The 27902-nt window shown below is 35.2% G+C and overlaps 3 protein-coding genes across 3 annotated transcripts; 2 read left to right on the forward strand and 1 right to left on the reverse strand.

Moving 5' to 3' along the window:
- Window positions 1-1744: 1744 nt before the first annotated feature.
- LOC139853380 (mitochondrial fission 1 protein A-like) lies at window positions 1745-4009 on the forward strand. Its single transcript, XM_071842768.1, has 5 exons — window positions 1745-1906; window positions 2737-2875; window positions 3043-3164; window positions 3623-3686; window positions 3817-4009. The coding sequence occupies exons 1-5, from the start codon at window positions 1814-1816 to the stop codon at window positions 3909-3911; spliced, it is 513 nt and encodes a 170-aa protein (XP_071698869.1). The 5' UTR covers window positions 1745-1813; the 3' UTR covers window positions 3912-4009.
- A 4380-nt stretch (window positions 4010-8389) lies between these two features.
- LOC139855127 (uncharacterized) lies at window positions 8390-10391 on the forward strand. Its single transcript, XM_071844375.1, has 6 exons — window positions 8390-8596; window positions 8702-8915; window positions 9049-9874; window positions 9960-10066; window positions 10155-10214; window positions 10306-10391. The coding sequence occupies exons 1-6, from the start codon at window positions 8390-8392 to the stop codon at window positions 10368-10370; spliced, it is 1479 nt and encodes a 492-aa protein (XP_071700476.1). The 3' UTR covers window positions 10371-10391.
- A 4967-nt stretch (window positions 10392-15358) lies between these two features.
- LOC139853341 (laccase-17-like) lies at window positions 15359-17717 on the reverse strand. Its single transcript, XM_071842724.1, has 6 exons — window positions 17622-17717; window positions 17370-17521; window positions 17018-17262; window positions 16762-16890; window positions 15698-16648; window positions 15359-15621 (listed from the first exon to the last, which is right to left on the reverse strand). The coding sequence occupies exons 1-6, from the start codon at window positions 17715-17717 to the stop codon at window positions 15491-15493; spliced, it is 1704 nt and encodes a 567-aa protein (XP_071698825.1). The 3' UTR covers window positions 15359-15490.
- Between the last annotated feature and the right edge of the window lie 10185 nt (window positions 17718-27902).

Below are 27902 nucleotides of genomic sequence, written 5' to 3' on the forward strand. Positions count from 1 at the left end.
ACACCTTTCCTATATCGTTTGGGGGTAAAGGGGGGGGGGGGGGGGTTTTACTTGGCCGTGCCCTTGGATCGGTTTCAAGGTTTCCTCCCGGGCAGCGATGGGGGCAGGGTTATTATCGCTGCATCGGCATAGTCAAAACGGGAGATGATCGCAACGGGTTGTTTAGTCCTCTCGGATGATCCCAATCGCTGTCCAAAAAAAAAAAAAAAAAAAAAAAAAAAAAAACTGCTTGTTTCTTCAACTAGACAGATGTATTACTCCGTAATAACATACTAGATATATCAATAAATTAGTTAAAATGCATTTAATAAACATGAAAGTATCTAAAATAAACATGTACCAGACGCACAATTTAACAATTCCCATAATGGAAATATGCAATTCAATACACATCAATACTGTTTTCATTAGTTCGTATCATAGTTGCTATATTATTATTAGGTTTATTTAAATTCAACTTTATTAATTATCAAGGTTAGTCTTTATTAATTATTAAGCTTAGTCTTTATTAATTATCACCTACCATTATTCCAATATTCTTTATGATTACTTTTTTGACAAGAAATTTGTCAAATATCACCTCCATTCTTTATATCCTCGATGACAAACTTTTTATGTGTTTGACGGATTAATTTAGAAAACATTTTTCTAATAAGCTATACTTTTCTTAAAATGTATATGTAATATATCTGTAATTATATTATATATGTAAATATGTATATGTATAATATCGGGTTATATACTTTCCTATTTACTAATATTATTTTTCTTATATATAATATATATTATAATATATATTATATGTCTAATATGTATATATATACTTTTAATAGAATTGCAAATACACAAACCACGGATAAGACAATTACTGTATATACAATCTAAAATATATAATTGTCTCATCTTACAATTTGAACCTTGAACTCCATAATTATAATAGTCACTTTGATACTGCTAAGAGCTAAGAAGCTTTTTATTATTATTACTCTATTATATTTTAACGATTTTGACATTTTTATTTTTGATTTTGATAAATCCATTGTTATCATATTTCAGAGTAAATGGATTTATCAAAACTACAAATAGATATATCACTCCCCATATCTTAATATCTTATTTTACTACTGTATATGTATATATGTATATGTATGATGTATAAATTTAAAAAGACTAAATTTGTTCACAGAAATATAAATTTAAAAAATTAAATTAAATTAAAAGAATTATTTGCAGAAATAAAATAATTATTAAAGAATTAAAAGACTAAATTTGAAAGAAATGGCGTGTAGACGACTATTTGCAGACCCTTAACACCTAAGACTTGTTCTATCCCAGACTCAAAATGAGTCGTCAAATGAGGTGGATCAAGAGTGACGGACTGTAACGAGGATAAAGCAGCGTCAAATTTTCACGGAAGCCGGCGTTTGTTTAATTTTTGACGGAAACAATGGAAATTTGACACCCTATCACATTTTAACATCTCATTTTTAATTTAATAATTTATTTCTTTTATTACTCAATTTTCAATCAGATTTTACCACACCACCCTACAAATATTTGACACAAAAACTTGACATTTTGGATTAACGTGAGTCAAATACAGTGACAGTCAAAAACTCATTTTTTTACCAAAAAGTACACAATTTACCTCTGACATCACCCGTCAGGTTAGGAATAGTCTAAGATACTACCTATATATTAGCCCTTGAGAGTTTGGGGATTTTTCTTTTCTTATAAACGAACACTCATATCATATCATCATATACTGTATCATAAAGCTCACGAAAACAGAAACAACTAAATCGGTCAATTGATGGATGCGAAGATAAGTAACTTCTTCGATTCCGTAGGCAACTTCTTCTCCGGCGGCGATTCTATTCCGTGGTGCGATTCCGACATTGTTGTTGTAAGTGTTACTCATTTTCTTCATTTCATTACATATACGAAGTATTTTGATTATACTTTGCTATGATTATTACTAATACTCCAATTTACTTATTTTATCAATCAATTATTAACATTATTTATTATTATCATTGTTGATGTCACTGATGTGCTAATCAGCGCCATAAATACATACTGTAACTCTTTTTTGTTTTTAGGTATTTTGCTATCTGTATTTGAATTGAGATGCGATGTTCTATTGATTGCGTAATTTTGAGATGTGATCTTCTATGGATTGTGTTTTTCTAGGTTTAGAAATAATCGAATTAAGGTAGAATTATTGTGATGTTTGAATTATAATTAGAAGTAGGTTTAGCCGTGATGTGAAATTGAAGTTGATTTGATTTTTAAACCCTAAATTATACTCCGTATGTCGATATGTAAAACTGATGTGCACACATATAGTTTTTGTTATTACAAATTCTTACAAAAAAAAAAATGCTTATTAGTTTCTGTATGTGATGAGGTTAATTAATTGTATCTGATGTAATCAGTAGAATCTTTGCAATATGTCTCAAATACGTAAACGTGATATGTGCAATACACTTTTTGTTATTACAAAATGTTTGCACAAATGCTTATTAGTCTCTGTAAGTAATAATGAGTAATAATGACGTATCAACTGTATATGATGATAATCAGTTGAATCTCTGAAATATGTGTCAGCTATCAAGCAAATGCTAGTGACGAAACAAGCAATAGATCATAGTTATGTGTATCTAGACATGCTCATTCATTAAATACCTCTTGTGCCCGCTCTTGATTATATTTAAATCCATTTCTATAACATAGGGTTGTGAGCGCGAGGTTGCTGAAGCTGAAAAAGAATCCTCTGATGAACGTAAAAGTGAGTGTCTTCTACGTTTGTCGTGGGCTCTTGTTCATTCAAAACGACCTGAAGATGTTCAACGTGGAATAGCTATGCTTGAAGGTGAACATATTAATTTTGAATATGTGTGAATTTTTAGTAAAACTTTTGACCATGTATGAAAGGGATAAGTTCTCTTGTGCTTGGTTGGAGATAGTCTTTAATTTCCTTCAACATCTATGTTTAATTAAAACAAGATATATGTTTTTAATTGAATTTGGCTGTTGTAGGTTCATTGGCCAGCACTAGTAACCCCTTGCAAATGAGAGAAAAGATGTATCTACTTGCTGTCGGGTTCTATAGAGGTGGAGACTACTCGAGGAGTAGGCAACTTGCTGATCGTTGTTTGGAGGTATGATTTCTATCTTTTTAGCTCTTAATGAACTTATCCAGTATTACTGGTTATTCCATTTATTAGAAAATTGGTAATTTATTTCTAACTCTTAGGTCAATAACACGCATCTGCTTGAATGTGACGGAATATGTTTGCTTAGACTTCTCGTTTTTAGCCCTGGTGCAAATCTGATATGACTTGGTCCATTTAAGTATTCAACTGTCACATAATTATAAATTTCAGGGAAGTAATATTAATTGTTACTTAGGTGATTCAGTAACTTACTTACATTCATGGTAGTTGCCAAGATTTGTTTTCTTATGCATTTTAGATCACGGTGATATGTTTCACTTGATTTTAACTATCCTGGCTTTGGGTGTGTTTGCCTTCGTTTTTCTTTATTCACTGGTATACCAAGTCATCTATTTGCTACTTAATTTTTTTGCTCACTGCGCTATAAATTGTGGTTTTTGCAGATTGCACCTGACTGGAGGCAGGCAATAAATCTCAAGAAAGCAATTGAAGATCGTATCAAGAAAGGTAATCCTGACTTAAAAATTAATTTTGATATTCTTCGATTTTTAATGAGGATTAGACGACTCCCGTATCATACTGACCTGAAGAAATGAACTTGATGGTTTGTCACTATTTTGTTGTATGACATGCACAGATGGAGTGATTGGCATAGGTATTGCTGCCACTGCTCTTGGTGCTGTTGGTATTCTGGCTGGTGGACTAGCAGCCGCCTTATCTCGCAAGAAATGACAACATACATCATGTGATGTAATATCTTTCTCATAATGTGTATAACAGCAGTAAAATTTCCTGTCTCAAGTAAACAAAGATGTGAAATATCTTCATCTTTTTTTTTCTTTCTTTTTTTTTTTCTTTTTTGTAGTTTCGTGTTTCTGTTACCTCTATACTCAAACCGTGAGCTGGGGATATAATAATTTGACATAGTATTTTGCAAGCTTTCGAAGTTTTTGTTAAGCGTTCAACAGGTTGATGTTTGATATGAATTGATCTTAATGACAGTGATTGTGGGTTGAGGCTCCATATTATGGTAAATGTGTGTTTTTGTTTGGTCTTAATGAAGGCAGATTGCAATTAACCCACACCCTTACAGTCTCCATAAAGCACGCACAACTTCATAGGTAAAGAAGTTCGTGCTTAAGATTTCCGACTCCCCACACATCTGACATCACACACGAGTATACTCCAACTCCAATCCCTGCAAAGACAGATATAGACAATGTGGAAGTTTGTCCAGATTAAGACGCCACAAAAAAATGTTTACTTTCAGAAGTATGCATTAAACTATACTTGGCAAACGGGTCGGGTTGGGTCGAGAACCGAATGAATTTTGGTTGAAACAGGTCATGGGTCAAATGGGTCAGAACTTTTAGATTGGTCAAACGGTTCTGGACTGTGTAGGATCGTGTAAACAGGATTAAACGATCTAATCTTCTATATCGAGTGCAGAAAATTTCGATATAGGGTTTTATACTCAAAACACACAATTATACTTTGATCTTTAGGTATAGAACAACTTTAGGGTGTTAAAGATCGACCTAGATGAATGCTAGATGACCAGAGAATTGGTTTGGACGTTTTAGTGCGGCTAGGATCGTTAACCTAACAATTAACCCGAAGTTCCCTTTATATATACACAGCGTGTGCAACCGTGCGGTTGCACCCCTGCAACCGTGCGGTTGCCCTGTGTATCCGTACGGTTGCATTCCAGCAGTGAAGATTAAATGTTTTAGCATTCCAACATGATCGTAATGAACTTGGGGACTATAATGCACCAACAGACTGAATAGGCTGGGTTTGGTTGGGTCGGTTTATAACATACACCATCAACCGACATCTATCTTAACCATCGAGTACTTGGAGACGTTGAAGGAAGAAAGCAATTGTCTATGTGATTCATCAATGAGTGCACATAATATACACCATCAACCAACAGCTTCCATAACCATGAATCTGGCCGATTACAAAACTTAAGCGTGTCAATTATCGAAACCATTGCATGAATGCATTCTTCATTACGGCTTCCTAAGTTGTCTCGCATCCACCGCCAATTCAAGAATCGAATACTTTGACCATCCCCTAGTATGCTGCTCATCGACTCCAATGGGATTAATGTTGCGATTATTCATGGACGGGATGGATGGCTATACTCCATTTCCACCATAACCTTGAATAAGAATACCTGCTTCATTTCTTTAAATGGACTTAACTAGTTGTGGAGCCCTCGCTTTGCGCCGGGGGCTCCGCTTTGAATGCGAGTTAAAAAAAAAGTCTTTATCTATTTTGTAAAAAAGAATTTTTTTCGACATCTAACATTGAAGGGTTGTGTCTTTTGTGAAAGTTGCTTCTTTTAGCGTTCAGGTTTTATTTTTTTAAAAAAAGTTAGTTGTTCTATTTTGTAAAAAAGAATGTTTTTGGACATCTTTTGGTAGCATTGAAGGGGTGTTCCTTTTACGAAAGTTGCGTCTTTTATCGTTGGAGGGAAAAAAAAATAGCACAGTAGTGGCCTATGTGAGTCCTACTGTTTGACCGCAGTGTACAAGTCGGTAAAGCGTGGCGGGTGTTATTATTTAGTATTTTTGGTGTTAGTGATGAGATTAATAATAATTTAGAATATATGTATAAAGTGAGGGTTCGATTTGTATTTTAATATAAGTAAAGGGGTTAAGTTTGTGGGGTTCGATTTGTATTTTAATAAAAGTAATGGGGTTAAGTTTGTGAAAATTGAAAAACCGAATAGTATAAAGTGGGGGGTCGATTTGTATTTTAATAAAAGTAAAAGGGTTAAGTTTGTGAAAATCGAAAAACCGAATAGTACTATTCATAAGATTTTGTCTAATAGTTATATTGGTAATGGTAATAACACACAACGATAAAATGTCCGAATGCGTTAACAATCTTCACCTCCATTTTTGAAAGCGAACGAGGTTGAACGCTTTCAAACTTTCGATTCCCATTCTGCACTTTTCAAACGAAATCATATAAGAATCTTATCCATCCCACACCATTTTTCTCCATTCTCCACTTCCTCCAAAATAAAAATTCGAACGTGATTGCTTCCAACAACTTTATATCGTTTTTCGGACATTTGAAAATCAACACACAACCATAATGATTGTTAACCTCCATCGAATGAAAGTAAGCTTGCTTTATAAGATGCGGGTTTGTTTCGAAATTTATTAATATTATCAGCCAACTAGGTTTGTTTAAATGGGTAGAGTTCAATTGAGTTTGTATGTTTGTTTGTATTTAGGCTTGTGGCTTTTTCACGTAGATTGTTGGATATACACGTTTTTAACTTATTTGAACAATCGAGTCATATTTTTTTTAATTGGTTAAATTTAATTAAAAGGTAACATTTTTAATTCAAATTATCATAAAAGGTAACATATTTTCATTTGGACTTCAAATTCTCATAAAAGGTAACCTATTTTCATTTGACTATTTAAATGTTTATTTTATCAAATGTTAATAAAAAAAAAAGAATTATTGTTATTTTTAAGTTAAAAGTCGGTTAAAAAAATTTAGTGAAACTTCATTGTTATATTCACATTTCATACTTGAATAATATAATTCTTTAGAGTGAAATCTGACGACGAGTACTTATATTGGTGAAATTTAGTTTGCGATTATAGTGGTGTTTGTGAGATTGGTTTTATTCGTGCTGTTAATCGAAATATGCAGGTTAGTTCATATTTTCATATACTATTCAAGCTTATTGGATTTGGGTAATTAGTAAAATCGTAATGTATAATCGATTTTATCAAATGTGAATATGAAATGGAGTATCGTTAATTGTTAACGGATTGTCTAATTTAAAAGTAACGATGCTAATTTTTTTTATTAACATTTAGTAAAACAATAATTTAACTATACTAAATACAAATTGGTTGCATTTTATAGGAATGTGAGGTAAAAAGATGATCTTTTAATGTAATTTGGCCTATCTATAGTTAATATTAAAATGCTAAAATGATGATGTCATTATTAGGCTAATTCTTTTGTTAAGAAAAAATAAAAAATAAAAAGAAAAAAATCTAAGCATGGTGGGTGATGTCATTAATCTAAATAATTGAATTAAAATTAAATCTTATTAATTAATTATTATTATTAAATTATTAAATCTTATTAATAATTATTTTATTTATTAAAATTAAATAATTTTGAATTATTTGAATTAATTATTTTGAATTGAGTACGAGATTGTATAAAAGCTAGGCATAAGTAAACCAATTTTAAATTTATATTTTAATTTACACTTTTAAAATAAAATGACAACCAATATCATCTCTTATGATTGGATGTGGATTGTTTAATATGCATTTTAGGTGTTTGATGAAATGTTCAGTTGACAAGTTTCTTAGTCAGACTCTGTGGTTCCACGGGTCATTAAACTAAATAACTTTAGTATTTACGTTCACTTAATACTTAAAACATATCATTAAACTGTTTCGTTTAAACAAACCCGTGGTTCCACGGGTCATTTCACTAGTTTAATTTCATGTATATGTATATATATATATATATTTTTTTTCAAAAAAAGAAAGTAAATTTAAAATGGAAAAAAAGAAAATAAATAACGGCATTTGACTTTGACCAGCTTGGTGGAAATATTACTCCGTTAAAAAAAAAAAACACAGTTCCCTCCCTCGTTCTAAAATTGGTGCTCCCTCCCTCCCTCCCTCCAACACCAAAAACTAAAATACTTTTAAATTACTCCCGCGCCCCTTTCCCTCCCCCTTATTCCTATTCTGCCGCTGCAATTATACCTACAGTACTACTCCGTATATCTCATCTATTCACCTCATTCCTTGTATCTAACGCTGCACATCTCTTCAAATCGATCATTCTAATTCTAATCTGATAACAAATTGACTACACACACTGTTGCATTTTATCAGGTACCTTTAATTACCTAGTTTGTTTTGTATTTCATGATTTTCAAAATTGGTTGAAAGTTAGGGCTCAATTGTCTCAACTGTCCGAATATTCATTTGTTGATTTACTTTTTGCATCTTAATGTCGATTTTTCGTTCGGATGTATTATACTAATTGTAATTATGATCTGAATTTTGATGGAGGAAATACATTGTATAATTGTTATAAATATTGTGCTTCTGTCGTGGATTGAATAGATGTGGCTTTAAGCATTGTTTGATGTAAATTAATTCATATTTTAATCTACAGATCGGTGATTGCAAAAGGAGAAGATGGGCGGAGCAAAGGGACAAGCGTCCAAATCAACAAAATCATCAGAGAACAACACTAAAAATTCAGCATCTGGAAAAGGAAAGGTTACAGCGATTCAAGTGGCTTTCATTGTTGATCGGTATCTCTCTGACAATAATTTCCTCAACACTCGTTCCTCTTTTCGTAATGAAGCTTCTCATCTTCTCTCTAAATTACCTGTTCACAAGGTATCCATATATTGTTAATTATTAATTATTTATTTTCATTTTTTATTATTATTAGAGATCAGTGATAAAATGAGTGACTGAGTGAATTTAAATGTGATCATTTAGGCGCCTAAGAGTTTGTTGAGTTTGGGGGATATGTTGGATGAGTATATATGTTTGAAGGAGCAGAAAGTTATTATTACTCAGGAAAAAAAACGTTTGGATCAGGAGCAGTTTCGTGTTCAAAAACTATTAACAGGAATGCAAGATGTGATGAATACCTACAATCTTAATCAATCTAATCCTATTATTAATTCTATACCTCCATCTACTGCTGCAGGTAACTTGTTCTTTCTCTTAATTGCTACATTCATTTATATTATTAATGTTTATGTGGTAATCAAAAGTTAACTTTTAGGTCAAATGTAGGACACATGACTCTGTATACTGACTGCTGTTTGTTTCTGTTTCAGTAAATTTTCCAGTGTACAACAACGCCCGAGCTTTAATGTCCACTTCCCGTTCTTCAATCTCGTTATCATCTGAACTCACACCACCAACTACAACAACCCAACCAACTTTAAAGAAAAGGAAGTGTTCTCGAGATGTTTCCGGCGCTCCGTTAGCTTCAAAACGGACTCGTTCTCAACTATCAACCAATCCATCTGGTGCTAACCCAAGAACAATTACATTACCACCAAACACATCTTCAAATGATCAACAAATTACACCACTTGCATCAGTTTCTCATTTGTCTGCACCAGTTTTAGGTTCTTCAAGTGTTGCTAAATGTCTGTTCAATCCTGGTCCTCAAACCCCATCGCCTTCTCCAACCGATAAATCACTCGATCATCAGACTCCACCTTCAACTAATTACAAGAAAACCAACCTTACACCTCAAAAATTCACCTCTACTAACCGTACTGTCATCACATCGGAAACTATTCAAGTTAGTCCTACAAAGCAAGTTTCTTACTACTCAGTTGAAAGGAATCATTGTATTTCATCACCTATGAAAACAACTACAGACACTAAAAGATTCACTACTAGGGATCATGTTAAAGGTAGGCTCGACTTTGATGGTGCGTCTGGAACGGAGCCTGTTAATTCAGAGACGTTGACATCCGATGAGAATTCACAATCTCCTAATGAAGATGATGCTTTTGACTTTGAATTGCCTAATTTAGATTGTTTAGGACCAGATTTTAATTTTTTAGATCTGTTGGGTGATTTTGATCTTGATGCTGACCAACTCAATAATAATAATAATTATGGATCTACTCCCGAGTCTCTTTCAGGGTAGCTAACACTTTCAGTTTGTTTTCAACATCTTTATTTTCAATAATAGTAATTATGCTTCTAAAGCTTTTTTTTTTATTAACAGATCACCAGACGCTTTGGTTGATGGCAGCCCGGGTGATCATCAGCTTCTTTCAGGAATGTGTTCTACATCAACTGAATTTCATTCTGAGCAAGACACAAACATACCAGGTATGAAATATTCTTTATAGTTTTTTGTTATTTATTCATATGTTTCAGTCTAGAATACAACTTCTGAACTGGTTTTGGGTTGATGCAGGTCCTAATTTAGTGACATCTGTCAAGTCTGTAACAAAATGCATTAAAGTATTTAGTCCTGGTATGTTGTCATTATTGTAAAATTCTTTTACATCATGAATTACATTACATTTGAGTGAGTGAATGGTTGATGGATTATATCTTTTGTGCAGTGAAAAAACGTAGAAGTACAGGAGGATCAGATCATGAGATTTGTGATGAAGAACAAGTGGTTTAACGCAGTTTATTGTTTGCTAACATGGTACCAGTTCATATAACCTTATTTAATACGCTCAAGTTCGGATTAGGTTGAATCAATAGGACTAATGATCTTTGAGTCAAATTCATTGGGGTTACAATGAATCTTGATCCAGACTTGATATATGTTTTGTTGATATGGAGTACATTGATTAAATACTGTTGGCATTTGTCCTATATTGTAATAACCCGACTTTTTCCGTTACTTAAAATCTACAATTTTATATGTAATTTTTTTTTATAATATACTACTATTAATATTGGTTACATTTTTTTTGAAAACACTACGGTTAGTGAAAACGAAAAAAAAAATATATTTTAAGACAACAAAATGTATGATTATTAATTTTAATAATTAGGTTATATAACAATTGAGTTTTGAAAATCATTTTAATTAAGTAGGATGATGATACTTATATTTTTATTCAACAAGTATTTATACGCGTATTATACGAACGTTTTTAGATATATAGTTTTATACACTAATAATTCAAACTAATAAATGAATTAATAATTCAAATTAATAATTCGGTTTAATAATTTAAACTAATAATTCAGTTTATTACTATAATATTTTATATTATATAATGGATATAAAAATTCGTAACCCACTTGCCAACTACTCCCATAATTTACGTAATACATGACTTATAAACATTATAATTATTCTATCATATAATTTAAATATTATAGTGATATTTAAACATAATCTTAATAATTGACTGGAATTAAATATAAAAGGTTTCGAACAATATACATAGATGTATTTTTTAAATATAAAATTTATCAATCACAGAAACATGTTAAGGCAAAATACATTGGATTTTAGATAACGGATAAAAATCTAATAAATATCTAATATATATATTTTAGGGATACCCGTAAATGCCATCGTTAATTACCCTTGACTATATATTATATATATATATTTCCTTACTATTAAACCCGTGACTACAAAAATTTATAACCCGTGTTTATTTAATATTACACCCATGATATACCTATGCCCGTGACTATACAGTTAATCCCCGTGATATCTATTATTGAGATAGATATTTACCCGTGACTCTATCTTATCTATATTATCTATATCAGATTCATTTCATCAAACAACCACGTACACAATTTTTCTCTTAAGAACACCCATCTACTGTTCATCATCTTCATCGATCTTCCTTCCTCAAAAACACCTTCAAGAAATCACTTGATCATAAAATCGTTTACATATTCGGACTCCTCTCGAAGAGCTCTACACATCTATACCAATAATTTCTTGATTAGGGTAAGTTTTAAAAACTCTAATTTTTGAGTTTTCATATTTTTGATACATATTAGGGTAGATATAGTGTCTAGTGCTCAAGTCCTTGAATATTTACAAATGAAATGGTGTTTAATTGATCATTTGAGTAGTTATAATGAAATTCCATTTTTGAACTGATATGAACTCATTCTTACATGTTAAATACAGTTAATCAAAGTTCATAATTGAATTACTATCGAAGAGTAGTTAATTTTTCATATAGATATTGCGCGATTTCGATTACTAGATCAAAAATTGTAATTAATTGATTTTGGTTTGAAAATTCGTATTTAATATTGCTAATCTGGGAAAGTTGAGTTTACAATATGTTCTTGGCATGATAATATTTGAAAAGATCTTGAAAAATTATTAACTTTTCGTTTAGATATCATATGTTTTCGATTTATAGAACTTAAGTTATGAACGATTGAAGTTATGTTTTTGTATGATTAAAGGTGAACGTTTTTGGCATGCTAAATGACATATAACTGATAATATAAGTTTATAGGGTTGTTGGACTTGAAAAACCACTGATATTAGACTCAAGAATCGGGTCGATTCGAATTTTCTTTAGACTTTTACGCTCGTTCAAAGTTTGGTACATGTTAATAAAAATGTTGTTTGATTTCTGAAAACTGCACGAACATAGTTTAACGTATTCTGTAACTGGGGCTTTTCTGGGACAAATCAGACTATACGAAAAATTGGGTAGATTCTCCACTTAAAAACGCCGCATCTTCAATTGGCGGTGACTGATTTGGAGTTGCGATGATTTTTCTAAAAATCACAGAAGTTGCTGCTGTAAACCTTGTTTTAAACTTGTGTTTTTGCAAATGTTTCGGGTTTTAAAAATAATGACCAATACTTGAGACTTGAAACTTTTTGTATGAACTTAATACACTTATATTAACTATTTCATATAGTGTGGGGTATTCTAAAGTGGTAATTTTGTATATGTATAAACCATGTAATTTAAACCGTCCGTTTGAACATTTAACCCGTTTAAGCCAAAAAGTGTCAAAATGGGTAACGGGCATCGAGGACACGTCCGATATATCAATTTAAGTAAGTTTGAAGTTTGTAATGTTTTAAAAATGATTTTTGGCATGTTTTGATCAAAATGGGTATTTATGACCCATTTGAGTCATACGCGTCTACTTTGACCAATATGCGAAATTTTGTGGATCAAAGGTATGCAACACGTCTAAAATATCATTTTTAAACTTATGACATGATTTTTACATGCTCAAGTATTATGGTTTGGAATTTGAGTTGTCAATGGAAAATTTTTATTATTTTAGTGAAAGTGTCAAAATGACTCTCGGGCTCACTTTGTAGGCTCGTAAATTATAAATGATTAAGTTATGGCAAAAGCTATTAATTGGGTCAGAAAGTAGATATGAGATGCTTCAAAATGATATAAGATATGTATGATTTTGTCGAGTCAAAACTAGTTTAAAACGAGCCTGAAAACAGGATGTTGAGGTTGACTTTTAGTTTTGGTAAAGTGTCAAAAATGACTCTTGGGTCTACTTTGCGGACACGTAAGTTGAAATCAGTTAAGTCTGGATAAAAACTATTAATTGGTATTGAAAGTATTTACGATATGCTTTAAAATGATATATTATATGTATAATTTTGTTAAGTCTAAAAAGGTTTAAAACAAGCGTGAAATGGGTAATCGTTGCTGATTTTGAACACTTGACATTTTATCAGCAGTTTATATTTTATCAGCAGTTTATGTTTCGGGAGGCTGTTTTTGCGAGGCCATAACTTTCAAACCGTAACTCCGTTTTTGTCAAATAAACTGTCTATAGAAAGGTGGGATGATATACTTTCCAATGGTCAGGACCTAAGGTATTATATCAAAGTTGGTGGGACCTGGAATCAGCTACAAAATATCTAAAAAATACATATATGTAAATAATATTTTTTTTCTAAGTAAAAATAGATAACCTAAGTTTGACTTATGTTTGACTATTTGACCAACTTGGGTAATATTATGAGATTGTTTATTTGTGGTGACCATGTTGACTGTGTTTGACTTGTGTTTGACTTACTTTGACTTCTGTTGACTTTTGTTAACTTTTGCTAAACTTTGCTAAATTTATGAGTCGGACTTGAGCAATAGGACTATACTTACCCTATGGACCGACCTAGCTTATTAGACACTTATTGACCAACATATGTTCTCTAGGTTGATGTCTACGGTTACTTGCATTCCGATATTCGGTCACCTCTCTGTGATTTATTTCTGAAGTTGTCAGGTGAGTTTCATTTGCTCCCTTTTTAATTGCTTTTGCAATCTATATTTTTGGGCTGAGAATACATGCACTTTATTTTAAACGCAATGGATACAAGTACATACTAAATTCTACACTGAGCTTGAACCGAAAATCCCTTAGCTTTGGTAACTAGTAACTGCCGGTTATAAGAATTGGTGGGCGCGAGTAGTTATATATGGATCCATAGGGCTTGACATCCTCGTCTGTTCCAGGTATAGAAACCCTAGCCTGAACTATAAAATAGACGTATGCTATTTGAGGTTAGTACACGATGGTTTGCGTGTATTGTACATGTTGGTTGCATGTATGTTAAAACAGAGGTACTTATTATATAAACGTTAAAGTTTAGTTACCAGGGTGCTCAATCTTGTAGAATATTTTGATATACGTTTCTGGATGAAACAACTGAAATCTTGTGATCCACCTTTATATACAGATTATGCGCAATATTAAAACTATGAACTCACCAACCTTTGTGTTGACACTTTTTATCATGTTTATTCTCAGGTCTCTAGAAGTCTTCCGCTGTTTGCTTATACGTTATACAAGCTATGTGCATGGAGTCATACATACTTTATTAGAGAAAACTTTGCATTCACAAAATCATCACCATGTATCTTATTTTGACTGTATTGTCAACGAATGTATTATTGTAAACTATTATTTACGGTGATTGTCTATATGTAGAAATCATCAGATGTCGAAAGCCTTGAATTTAGATATTCATTTATGGTGTGTCTTTTCAAAAGTATGCAATGTTTACAAAACGTATCATATAGAGGTTAATACCTCGCAATGAAACCGGTGAATAACGTACTGCGTCAATAGCGATTTTGGCGGGTCGTTACATATATTTGATGGGTTTTATTAATTAATGAACATGCTTAATGATACATAAGTTTCAGGCCATATCAAATTTGATTCCTGAGGTCATAATTGAAGTTAACTTATCATTGATCAGATAGTTTGAAGCATATAAACTTATTAATTTGTAGAGTTTGAGCCATGTGTATGACTTCGCAGGGTAAAAAATGCCATGTCAAAACATGTTTTAATCACTATTGCATATAATGTTTATGTATTTTAAGTATTAATACCTGTTAATGTATTCAATTTTTATGTCTATTTGATAAGTCCATTTTACATTATTAATTTGTTTATCATATTCATATCGTACTTGATAAAAAATTTTAAGTTGTGTACAATTCGAGTAATGTGGATCTTGAAATAATAAATCTGGTCAAACAACTCTGTTAAATAAATACTAAGAGTTCAAAGTAAGGTTTTATATTCCTCCATAGGCACAATATAAAAGGAAAACTGGATTGATATATTGAGAATGATTAAAGAATTAGATTTTATTCAACTTATTTTCAATAACGTAACTCGATCCTGGTATAACTTTTATCAACTCACTAGAAGTAAAATACAATATTAAGTGATAGAGAACAAGAAAATCCCACAACTTTGAATTGTCGACAAAAAGTGAAAAAGGAACTCTGAAAAATAAACTCATTAGCACTTGGGAAGATCGGCTGGCGGCGGTAATAGCTTTTGGTTGGGAAGCTTTCCATCCAAAACTAGCCATGCCATCTTCAATCCCCAACTTGTATGAACTTCCAAATGGCAATGCATAAACCACACCCCTGTAACACGAATCCTATGTCAATACGAGATTATATTAACACATAATGTATGATAAGAAAGTAGTAGGTAACTAACCTGGATTATCTGCAAGAAATCGAATAGCAACCCATCCACCAGAAGGCACACCAATCGTGTTTCTTTCAACAGGGTCCACAAGATTGAACTTCTTAGGGTCCTTTTTAGGATCATAGTTACCAAACCCTTGACCAACAACAAAGAAATTGAATCCATGAAGATGAAGAGGGTGACTTTCAGCACCAAGAATGCTGGTATCTTGCATCACTAACTCCACACTTGTATTATATGGAAGAACCATAAGTTTTGTACCGTTGCTCACAAAGGTATTATTTGGAGGGGTACCCGTATAGTTAAACCAATGTAACGGATTAATAGGAAAATAAGGACTATAAACACCTTTTGATTGATCAAAATAGTGCGACTCAAGAAGGGCCACAGTTGGTTGTACAAATGAAACATTGTTAATGGATGCTGCAAATCTAGTTCCGTTTGGTCCTTGGCAAGTTTTATTCTTTTCACAAGGACTTGTACCAAGTCCGACGGTGAAAAATAATTTTTTGTCCACCTTTTGTGGAACGTTCGCTGGAAATTGAGCACTTGCTAAACTTCGAAGTTGATTTGAAAATTTGGTAACAAATGAGGTGTCGTTTAAAGATGGTAATGTTGGTTTAAAGAGTGGAAGATTTTTCATGTGAGTGGATGACTCGTATTCAAGAATACCAGCAACCGTGGAGTTATCAAAGGTTCCTTGGCCCGTTACATACGGTCTGGCTAACATTAAAAAGTTGGCTCCTGGAGATTTCGATAAGGTCTTAAGGAGGACGTTGGAGGTTTGACCAGGGGCTAGTCTGATTGTTTTTGTGTCAAAAGGTTTTACGTAAATGGCATCAGCTTCAACAATTGTGAGCGTGTGGTTGGCGATACTGAAAAAGAGTTCATCATTGAGTGCTGCATTGATGAGCCGAAGAAGGTACGTCTTCCCAGGTTTAACCTTCAACTTCAATGTATCTGCAAATTACATTGTTACTATTTTAATTAGATTTTATTTGTATCTTTTATCTAGTCTGATTGAAATGTAAATTACAACTTTAACATTTTAGGGGTTCAAATGCTAGAAATACCTTTAGTTGAACAATTATACAATGGGCCAGGAAGCCCATTAAAGGTATATGCATCAGAAACATTTGGGCCTCCACCTGTTTGTGTTGCTTGTGCAATTATGGCCTCTGGGTCAGTATTAAACCACTCCCCTGTACACACAAAGCATTTTAGTTGATCTCATTTGCAGTATGCAGTATTAAATACCAGATAACAAAATGATAATTGTAGGCTTTTGTAGCAATAATCAAATATATTCGGATAGAGCTTTTTGCATACCGAATATGATAGGAACTTCTTTATATGGTTCGGTAAAAGGGTATGGTACATCAAGCTTTGGTAGAATAATAAGAGGACCATAAACACTCGCTCGTAACCATGATATATGTGCATGCCAAAATAACGTTCCTCTTTGTCCAACAACCGTATAGTTATACACGTAACTTTGGCCCGTTTGTATGGGACATTGTGTTATGTAAGCTGGCCCATCTGCCCATCCACTTCGAAGCTGTCGGATACCATGCCTATATATTATAAGAAACATGGAACAATATGATTACATAAAAAGGTGACATGATTGTTAAAAAAACCACCATTATGGTACAAATACAAAATGTACATTTCATCATACCAATGGATTGTGATATTATTGGAGACATGATTGTTAACTTTGATTAGTAACCGGTCACCCTCCCTTGCAACGATTCGTGGACCTGGAAATTTTCCATTAACAGTAACCACGCTCCTCGTATGGCATAATCGTGTCACATTTTGCAGTTGAATCTACACAAATTTTAAATTTTTTGATCAAAATTAGTATGTGACTAAAACTTAATAAAGATTGACTTTCTGAATATGTAATCATATAGCTAATGATACATACATTAAACTCATAGCTCCTTGTAGTACCACCAATAACTACATACATCAGTGAAGTTAATGCTAACAACAAAAAGATAATACCCGAAAAACCACCCATTTCTTTAACTAAAAAGGGCTGAATGTGTGGTTTTGTTAGTGCATAAAACAAGCAATGAAGATTGAATATATATAGGTTTGAGGTATATTTGACCACCAACCATTTTGTTAAAATGCAACTTTAGAGTGCTACCAAAGAGATAACGTGTCTATCTGTCATGTTATATCTTGCTCTTTCTAAACCTTTCCTTTGTCGTGAGGACTCATCACTAGTAAAAATTTTATGTGATATAACTCAATTGATATACATATTATTTGATAATACTCGTTATCTACACCTAATCTTATAAAGCAACACATGATAAAAAGTAATTAAGCTGTCAAAAGTGTACTTAAAATGATGTATGTCTTACTTATTTTAAGGTTCATATAGATAATGAAATCCAGCATAATAATAAGCTCAAGGATAATATCTTTTTTTTTTTTGGATACTCTAATATATAGGGAAAATTAACTTTTACTAGCATTTCTTGAGTTAGCATTTAACTCAAAAAAAAAAAAAAAAAAAAAAAAAAAAAAAAATAAATTAAATAAGTAAATAAATAAATAAATAAATAAATAAATAAATAAAATTGCATATAACGTTTCATGTATATGCAAAACATTTTAGGAACAATGACTAATCCCTAAAATGAGGCTATTTTGGTAAATTCAAGTTCAGGCACAATTAATTCACAAACCTTCATAAGCTTTATATCAATGCGTGGAACATACCCTAAATCCTAATATTATATGAGTTCTATGTTGGTAGCACTAGAGACGTGTCACAAAACATGTTATTGACCAAGGCATTAGGAATCACATCATTGAAAATAATTTAGAAGTGTTATGGTTACGTTTTTAAAATAAATTATGCATTTAGATATTTATAAGTTGTAGCAAAACATGTTATACATAAATCAATGATTTCTGAATTTGATTTTTTTGTTCAATTACAGCAGATGTTTAAGAAAACCAGGTTATCCAATAATTAATAGATAAAATGACTAAAATAGACATTATATTATTGAAATAAATTTAGCATGTAAATTAAATTTGTTTTTTCACATTTATTTAAGGGTAACTGAGTAATTTTATGACTAACATAACTGCGTTTTGCTGCTGTAGGTGGGAGGCTACTTCTCTAAAACTCCATTTTGATAGTCCATGAACGGAATCAATCTCAAAATATTATCGCCAAACATTAGTAATAGATTATTCGTCTTTTCAGATTGTGATGATAAAAAACTCGCTATGAATCACGCTCTAAGTATATAAATAATTAAACTAGTTGTTGTATAAATATAAATTCGAGACATACCGAATACGAGCAGCGGAAACGAGTAGGATCGACGTTTAGATCACCGGTTCCTAGTTTCACGGCCTAAGTGCCTTCTACGGTTTGCAATGTTCCACTTGAACAATTATACTCACAATTTTACTATTTACTAGTGTATGATTTTCTCAATGATTTGTTGTGTGTTTCTTGTGTTTTTTTGTGTGTATCATGTGAATCTCTATTTATAGATACAAGAGAGTACTTATTACCATGTACTACCAAAAGTACATTGTACTTATTACCTTTGTAAGTGTACTAAATGGTACTTATTACCATTAGTGTATTACCAAATTAAATAAGTTTACAACTCATTAATGGTGGGTCAAACACAATGAGTTTGTGGTGTACCACAAATAATTTTCAACATCTCCCACTCGCACACAAACGAATTTGATATATATACTCAATATATATTTCGAGAAACTATTGTGTAATATGCAAACCATTCATACTGGGAATTAGTCTGTGCGATCGGCATACATTGAGAGCTCAATTGCTATACATCTGTTAGGAGTATATATCATCTCAATAAACTTGGAAAGAGTAGATTTAGTATGCAATATCCTAGATCATTAATCACATTAGTAACTCGCATGATCTCAGTTTTACTCATAAAACCCTTTTGTATTGTAAGACCCGTGTAATTATTGTAAATAATGTATAGAAGTTAACTTTGTTGTGGGATTGGTTTTATATTTCAAAAGGAGCTAGGAACCAGTTTCTGTCCATTGGCGCGCCGCGCGGCCTAATGGCGCGCCGCGCAAAATCGTGCAGACAGCCCCTCTTGTTTATTTAAATTTAAATCAAGGGCATTTTGGGAAATTCACTTCAAGGCCGACTTTAAGGCTTGGTTCAGTTGTTTGGGAGCTCATTTACTCCCCTTTTCACCAACCTTATCTTCCTAATTCAATTCTAGAGAGAGAAGTGAGTTCTAGAGAGAGAGATCCCATTTTGGAGAAGAAGAAGAAGGTTTCTTGCTAAAGTCCAAGTTCTAAAGTTGTTCATCTCATCCATTGCTACATTTTGATAGTTGTGGTATACCTTAACTTCCATTTCTTGTTTTGATTTTGTGTATGGGTTAGGGTTTGTGTTGAAGATGAACACTAAGACCCATTTGTAGGTAAATTGGGTGTTTTGGGTAAATTGGGTCATGTAGACTCAATAATGGGTTAGCTAGGGTTTTAAATGTATTAATTGTTGTTATGAAACCCTAATTGGCTAATAATTTGCTAGAACACCTTAAGGAAGTGAAAATGGGTGTGATTTGGGTATAAATGACCCAAAGTGGGTGTGTTGACTTTTATCGAGTCAAATGGGTCAAAATGGACCAAGATGGGTCAATATTAGTGTTTTGTGCTAAAACCTAGTGTTCTAGTGTGCGTGAAGGCCATAAGTGCCAAGTGTTAGGGTTTTTGGTGAAAACGACCCAATTTAGGGTTAGTTGTCAAAATGGGTCAAGATGACCTAGGATGGTGTGTGTTATGAGATTAGACCAAGTTGATTGATTAATTATGCTTGTGAAATAGGTACGTTACCTCGGAATTCAAGCTTGGTTTAATAATCACCGAAGGTTTAAGGTGAGTGGAATAATTATGCGTATGTGTATATAATGTATTTATTTGTGTTGCACGAATGTGGTATTGTCGCGGTGTTTAAGACACCACATTCTAAGTAACGAGTAGCATTGTCGCGGTGTTTAAGACACTACTCATGGTATGATTGACTTGTGGTATTGTCGCGGTGTTTAAGACACCACAATGTCATGGGAGTGGAAGTGTCGCGGTGATTAAGACACCACTCATTGTATTGAATGAAGTGTGGATTCGTCGCGGTGTTTAAGACGCCACATTGTTGTAAGGGTGAGTTAGTCGCGGTGTTTAAGACATCACCCGGGGACTAGTGATTACGCGGTGTGTAAGTAACACTAGTGGACGTTATGAACTCCAACGGTCTTGTAAGTACCGCTTCCCGTGTTCGAATTGGTTAACCAAGGTTATGAGAATTATGTATTGGAAGTATTAATTTATGAATCGTATGCTATTGTACTATTAGCTACTTGTGGGATTGTGAATTATTGGTATATGCTTATTAATGTAGCATGCTTGATGAATTGTTAAACTCGAATATGATGTTGTGTAAGTGATGCGAGTAAGTAGATTATATATGTGTATGTATAATTATTGTGCTCACTAAGCTTTGCTTACCCTCTCGTTGTTTACCTTTTTATAGGTTCGTGTGCGGATAAGGGTAAGGGCATTACCTTGGATTGAGTTTCCCGCTTCGATGATTAGGAAGCACTTTTGGGTTATGGCTTGGAGTTTGACCGAGACTTGGGTAGTTTAACCCCAAACACCATGCTCGTTGTGTCGTTTGGCAATTAAACTTTTTGTGGTCGAAACTCTAATTTGTATTAAACATTGTATTTTAAACTTAGTGGCGTTTTGGGCACGTGTGGGCCCCACCTTGTAAAACTTGTTCATACCTTAGTTATGTGCTAGTTTTACATATATGAATGTATGGTTAAAAGCGTTTTGGCTAAAAATGTCAGGAACTAGTCAAACATTTTCGTTAAATTGACTTCCGGGGACAGCGGGCTGTCCAGGTGGTTTGGCGCGCCGCGCACCCACCTGGCGCGCCGCGCAAAAGAACTGCACCAGAATTTTTTTTTTATGTTGTGAAATTTAACGGGAATTGTCGTAGTTTGTTTTGGGTTGTTACAAGTGGTATCAGAGCATGGTCTAAGGGATTTAGGTGACTTGAGATAGGCGCCTAGACTTAGACTTTTGTGTGCGTATCGTGCGGGACTTGTAGGACTTTGGGTCGGACCGGGTCTTGGTTAGCGCATAGGTTTATATGAACTAATCATGCGTTATTGTTTGTATTATATAGCAATCATCAAGCGGAACGGACGTTGTACTAGCAAGTTACGCGACGTGCTCGCGTAGTAATGATTAGCTACCCTTACTACGGGTGCAAATCGTGTCAAACAAGCGATGTACGACGATTGTCGAGCGAGATGGAGTGGTATGGTGTATATGTATATATGTGTCATGTCTTTAGTTTCGTTGTTTAATCTTTTCCGTTTTATAGAATGAAGATGAGAAACGGACACGACACCGATATTGGGGGCACGAGCGAGGACCCCGAGTTCACGGCCAAGGTTGAGGCCATCTTTCAACGCCAAAAGGCGGAGTTTCGCGAAGATGTTAAGAAGATGTTTCTCGAGACGATTGACGAACAAGTCGTCACTTTGGTTAAGGAGCAAATTAAGATTGCTCTTCAAGAAGAAAATGGGGGAAGGCGTGACTTTTTCTTCAAGAACTTTAGGGATGCTCAACCTCCTACTTTTGAGGGCGATCGGGACCCACTCAAGAGTGCCCGATTCATCTCCGATATGGAGGGGGCCTTCCGTACCTGTGAGTGTCCACCCGACAAGAAGACTAGGTATGGTTGTAGCATGTTAAGGGGTGACGCGAAATTGTGGTGGGATGCTAAGATCCAACTCTATGGTGAAGAACAATGTATGGACTTCACTTGGGAGGAATTTAAAGCGGAGTTCTTCGATGAGTACCGAACTTCGGCCGATCTTACAAGACTTAAGGATGAGCTACGTACCTTGAGGCAAGGGTCGATGGACTTGAACACTCTCAAATCCGTGTTCTTGTCCAAGACGCAATTTTGCCCGGAGTATGTCGGGAATGATAAAATGTTGAAAGAAGATTTCTATCGAACCTTGAATGATAGTTATCAAGAAAAGATTAGCGTAAACGTGGTGAAGAGCTTCGATGAGTTGTTTAATATGGCGAAAGGGTTTGAAGCGATTGTGTTGAGGAAGAGAAAGTATGAAGGTTCGAGTCACTCAAATTTTTCAAGCAAGAAGTCAAAGAAAGGCCCAACCGAGAGTGTGGGGAGTGTGAAGAAAGGTGCCTCGGGGGATTTCCCCTATACTTGTCATAATTGTGGGCGAAGGGGGCATATGGCTCGTGATTGTACCAAACCATCTTCTACTACAAAATTCACTTGCTACAATTGTGGGAAGGAGGGACACAAGAAACCCGAGTGTCCCGAGTTGCGTAATGATAATGCTAAGCGGATAGAGAAGGCAGCGGGTACGGCTAGGGGTCGTAACTACTTGATGTCTAATGAAGAAGCTAAACAATCCAATGAAGTCGTTTCAGGTACTTTCATGGTTAATTCTAATCCGGCTCGGATACTTTTTGATAGTGGTGCTAATTTGTCTTTCGTATCTCCAAGATTTGTGCCTAAGTTAAATAAACCGCTAGTAAAGTTGAGTCGTCCGGTAGAAGTTGAAATAGCGGATGGCAAGACGGCGCTAGTGGTTGATGTGTGTAAAAATTGCAATGTTGTGTTTGGCGCCGAAAGTTTCGAAATTGATCTTATTCCGATGACTTTGGGTGATTTTGATGTTGTCGTTGGTATGGATTGGCTCGATCGTTATAGAGCCGATATTGCATGCCACGACAAGTTTATTCGTGTAAAGACCCCAAGTGGGGGAGAGATGATTATTCATGGTGACAAACGAAGGAGATCGGTGCCGATATGCACTTTTGCTCGGGCACGACGTCACGTTGTTACCGGTGGTATGGCTTTCCTTGCTCATGTTGTCGACACTCGTAATGAGCCACCACCAATTCGTGAAATTCCGGTAGTTAATGAGTTTGAGGATGTCTTTCCGGATGAGTTACCGGGTGTTCCGGCGGAAAGACAAGTCGAATTTCGCATCGAGTTGGTTCCGGGGGCTACCCCCATTGCTAAAACTCCTTATCGTTTAGCACCAACGGAGATGCAAGAGTTATTGAATCAAATTCAAGAATTGCTCGAGAAGGGTTTTATCCGACCGAGTGCTTCGCCATGGGGCGCTCCGGTCTTATTTGTGAAGAAGAAAGACGGTAGTATGCGTATGTGCATTGATTACCGTGAGTTGAATAAAGTGACGATCAAGAATCGTTATCCACTACCTAGGATCGACGATTTGTTTGATCAACTTCAAGGCGCAACGTATTTCTCTAAGATCGACCTACGGTCCGGCTATCACCAAATGCGGGTCCGTGAGGAAGATATTGAGAAAACGGCTTTCCGAACGCGTTACGGGCATTATGAATTTGTAGTTATGCCCTTCGGTCTTACGAATGCACCGGCGGCATTCATGGATCTTATGAACCGGGTGTGCCAACCTATGTTGGACAAGTCGGTTATTGTGTTCATTGACGACATACTAGTCTACTCGAAAAGTATGCACGAACATGAACGCCACTTGCGTGAAGTTTTGAAGACGCTAAGAAAAGAAAAGTTGTATGCAAAGTTCTCTAAATGTGAATTTTGGCTAAGGGAGGTTCAATTCCTTGGTCACATTGTGAACGAAAGCGGTATCCAAGTGGATCCGGGGAAGATTGAGACGGTGAAGAGTTGGGGACGACCGACTACGCCCACGGAGATCCGAAGTTTTCTCGGATTGGCCGGTTATTATCGTCGGTTTATCCAAGACTTTTCTAAGATTGCTTCTCCATTAACAAAGTTGACGAGGAAGAGTGCTAAGTTCAATTGGGAAAACGAGCAAGAAATTGCTTTTCAATTATTGAAAGAGAAGTTGTGTCAAGCTCCGGTGTTAGTGTTACCGGAAGGCGTCGAAGACATGGTGGTTTATTGTGATGCTTCCTTAAATGGGCTCGGGTGCGTTCTTATGCAAAGGGGTAAAGTCATTACTTATGCCTCTCGGCAATTAAAGGAACACGAAACGAGGTACCCGACTCATGATCTTGAAATGGCGGCGGTTGTGCATGCGTTGAAAATTTGGCGCCACTACTTGTATGGTGTCAAGTGTACGATATATTCGGATCATAAGAATTTGAAACACCTTTTTACTCAAAGGGATTTGAATTATCGTCAACGTAGATGGATGGATGTGGTGAAAGATTATGATTGTGAGATACTTTACCATCCGGGTAAGGCGAATGTGGTCGCGGATGCGTTAAGTCGAAAGACTCAACATCCGGCGATACGTATAACATCGTTACGTTTGATTATCACTAACGACTTTCTTGAAAAGATGGGTGAAGACCAAATAGAGGCTTATGTTCACGATAAGCACACGGAACGAATTGTGGGCCAATCGGAGTTTATTACTATGGGTCCGCGGGGTTTGTTGTCCTTTCAAGGAAGGGTGTGGGTGCCTAAGACGGGTGATTACCGACGGGTGCTACTCGATGAAGCACATAAGTCGAAATATTCCATTCATCCGGGCGCGACGAAAATGTATCATGACTTGAAGAAAGATTATTGGTGGCCGGGCATGAAACGCGATGTTGTAAAATACGTCGAACGATGTGTTACTTGTTTGCAAGTTAAAGCCGAGCATCAAAAGCCGTATGGTAAGTTGCAACCGTTAGAAATCCCGAAGTGGAAATGGGAGCACATTACCATGGATTTTATCACTAAGTTACCTAAGACGGCGAGAACTCAATATGATTCGATTTGGGTGATCGTGGACCGGTTGACGAAAAGCGCTTTGTTTCTTCCCATTAAAGAAGCAATATCGTCGGAGGCCTTGGCTAAGTTGTTTATCAAGGAAGTGGTCTCGCGACATGGCGTTCCTATATCTATTATTTCGGATCGAGATACCCGTTTTACATCTCGATTTTGGGAAAAGTTTCATGAAGATATGGGTACACAATTAAAGTTGAGCACGGCGTATCATCCTCAAACGGACGGTCAAACCGAGCGTACGAATCAAACTTTGGAAGATATGCTACGGGCGTGCATCATTGATTTTGGTGGTAGTTGGGATGAGCATTTACCTTTGGTGGAATTCTCATACAATAATAGTTTTCATACTAGTATCGGGATGCCACCTTACGAGATGCTTTATGGCCGAAGGTGTCGAACTCCCATTTGTTGGGGAGAAGTAGGTCAAAGAGAAATCGGAAGTACCGATTTGGTTTTAGAGACGAATAACAAGATTGATATTATTCGGGAGCATTTGAAGAAGGCTCAAGATAGGCAAAAGTCGTATGCCGATAAACGTAGACGAACGATCGAATTCCAAGAGGGCGACATGGTTATGCTTAAGGTTTCGCCATGGAAGGGTATTATTCGATTTCGAAAACGGGGAAAGTTAGGTCCTCGGTTTATTGGACCGTTTAAAGTTTTAGCTCGTGTTGGTGAAGTTGCATATCGATTGGAATTGCCCGAAGAGCTTGCGGGGATCCATAACACGTTTCATGTTTCTCACCTCCGTAAGTGCCTTGCGGATGATTCTTCATGGATGCCTTTAGATGAAATTGAGTTAAACAATAAGTTGGAGTATGTTGAAGAGCCGATCGCTATACTTGATGAGAAGATCAAAAGGTTGAGGCATAAAGAGGTTAGGACCTATAAGGTTCAATGGCGACGGAATAAAGGTTCCGAGTTTACATGGGAGCCCGAAGAGTTCGTGTTGGTTTATCTTCCCGCTTGTCATGCGGCTTGGATCGCGAGGACGCAATCCGAATAAGTGGGGGAGAGTTGTAAGACCCGTGTAATTATTGTAAATAATGTATAGAAGTTAACTTTGTTGTGGGATTGGTTTTATATTTCAAAAGGAGCTAGGAACCAGTTTCTGTCCATTGGCGCGCCGCGCGGCCTAATGGCGCGCCGCGCAAAATCGTGCAGACAGCCCCTCTTGTTTATTTAAATTTAAATCAAGGGCATTTTGGGAAATTCACTTCAAGGCCGACTTTAAGGCTTGGTTCAGTTGTTTGGGAGCTCATTTACTCCCCTTTTCACCAACCTTATCTTCCTAATTCAATTCTAGAGAGAGAAGTGAGTTCTAGAGAGAGAGATCCCATTTTGGAGAAGAAGAAGAAGGTTTCTTGCTAAAGTCCAAGTTCTAAAGTTGTTCATCTCATCCATTGATACATTTTGATAGTTGTGGTATACCTTAACTTCCATTTCTTGTTTTGATTTTGTGTATGGGTTAGGGTTTGTGTTGAAGATGAACACTAAGACCCATTTGTAGGTAAATTGGGTGTTTTGGGTAAATTGGGTCATGTAGACTCAATAATGGGTTAGCTAGGGTTTTAAATGTATTAATTGTTGTTATGAAACCCTAATTGGCTAATAATTTGCTAGAACACCTTAAGGAAGTGAAAATGGGTGTGATTTGGGTATAAATGACCCAAAGTGGGTGTGTTGACTTTTATCGAGTCAAATGGGTCAAAATGGACCAAGATGGGTCAATATTAGTGTTTTGTGCTAAAACCTAGTGTTCTAGTGTGCGTGAAGGCCATAAGTGCCAAGTGTTAGGGTTTTTGGTGAAAACGACCCAATTTAGGGTTAGTTGTCAAAATGGGTCAAGATGACCTAGGATGGTGTGTGTTATGAGATTAGACCAAGTTGATTGATTAATTATGCTTGTGAAATAGGTACGTTACCTCGGAATTCAAGCTTGGTTTAATAATCACCGAAGGTTTAAGGTGAGTGGAATAATTATGCGTATGTGTATATAATGTATTTATTTGTGTTGCACGAATGTGGTATTGTCGCGGTGTTTAAGACACCACATTCTAAGTAACGAGTAGCATTGTCGCGGTGTTTAAGACACTACTCATGGTATGATTGACTTGTGGTATTGTCGCGGTGTTTAAGACACCACAATGTCATGGGAGTGGAAGTGTCGCGGTGATTAAGACACCACTCATTGTATTGAATGAAGTGTGGATTCGTCGCGGTGTTTAAGACGCCACATTGTTGTAAGGGTGAGTTAGTCGCGGTGTTTAAGACATCACCCGGGGACTAGTGATTACGCGGTGTGTAAGTAACACTAGTGGACGTTATGAACTCCAACGGTCTTGTAAGTACCGCTTCCCGTGT

The sequence above is a fragment of the Rutidosis leptorrhynchoides genome, chromosome 6 (genome assembly GCF_046630445.1).
Source record: "Rutidosis leptorrhynchoides isolate AG116_Rl617_1_P2 chromosome 6, CSIRO_AGI_Rlap_v1, whole genome shotgun sequence".
Taxonomy (NCBI): Eukaryota; Viridiplantae; Streptophyta; class Magnoliopsida; order Asterales; family Asteraceae; genus Rutidosis; species Rutidosis leptorrhynchoides.

Excerpts from the sequence above, each read along its gene's own strand:
- LOC139853380 (XM_071842768.1), top strand. The coding sequence starts at position 1,814 with ATGGATGCGAAGATAAGTAACTTCTTCGATTCCGTAGGCAACTTCTTC. Across the intron at positions 3,165-3,622 it reads TTGCTGATCGTTGTTTGGAG|ATTGCACCTGACTGGAGGCA; the intron begins GTATGATTTCTA and ends TGGTTTTTGCAG. Across the intron at positions 3,687-3,816 it reads TGAAGATCGTATCAAGAAAG|ATGGAGTGATTGGCATAGGT; the intron begins GTAATCCTGACT and ends TGACATGCACAG.
- LOC139855127 (XM_071844375.1), top strand. The coding sequence starts at position 8,390 with ATGGGCGGAGCAAAGGGACAAGCGTCCAAATCAACAAAATCATCAGAG. Across the intron at positions 10,067-10,154 it reads GCAAGACACAAACATACCAG|GTCCTAATTTAGTGACATCT; the intron begins GTATGAAATATT and ends GGGTTGATGCAG. Across the intron at positions 10,215-10,305 it reads CATTAAAGTATTTAGTCCTG|TGAAAAAACGTAGAAGTACA; the intron begins GTATGTTGTCAT and ends TCTTTTGTGCAG.
- LOC139853341 (XM_071842724.1), bottom strand. The coding sequence starts at position 17,717 with ATGGGTGGTTTTTCGGGTATTATCTTTTTGTTGTTAGCATTAACTTCA. Across the intron at positions 17,522-17,621 it reads CAAGGAGCTATGAGTTTAAT|ATTCAACTGCAAAATGTGAC; the intron begins GTATGTATCATT and ends AAATTTGTGTAG. Across the intron at positions 15,622-15,697 it reads ATTTCTTGCAGATAATCCAG|GGGTGTGGTTTATGCATTGC; the intron begins GTTAGTTACCTA and ends TTCGTGTTACAG.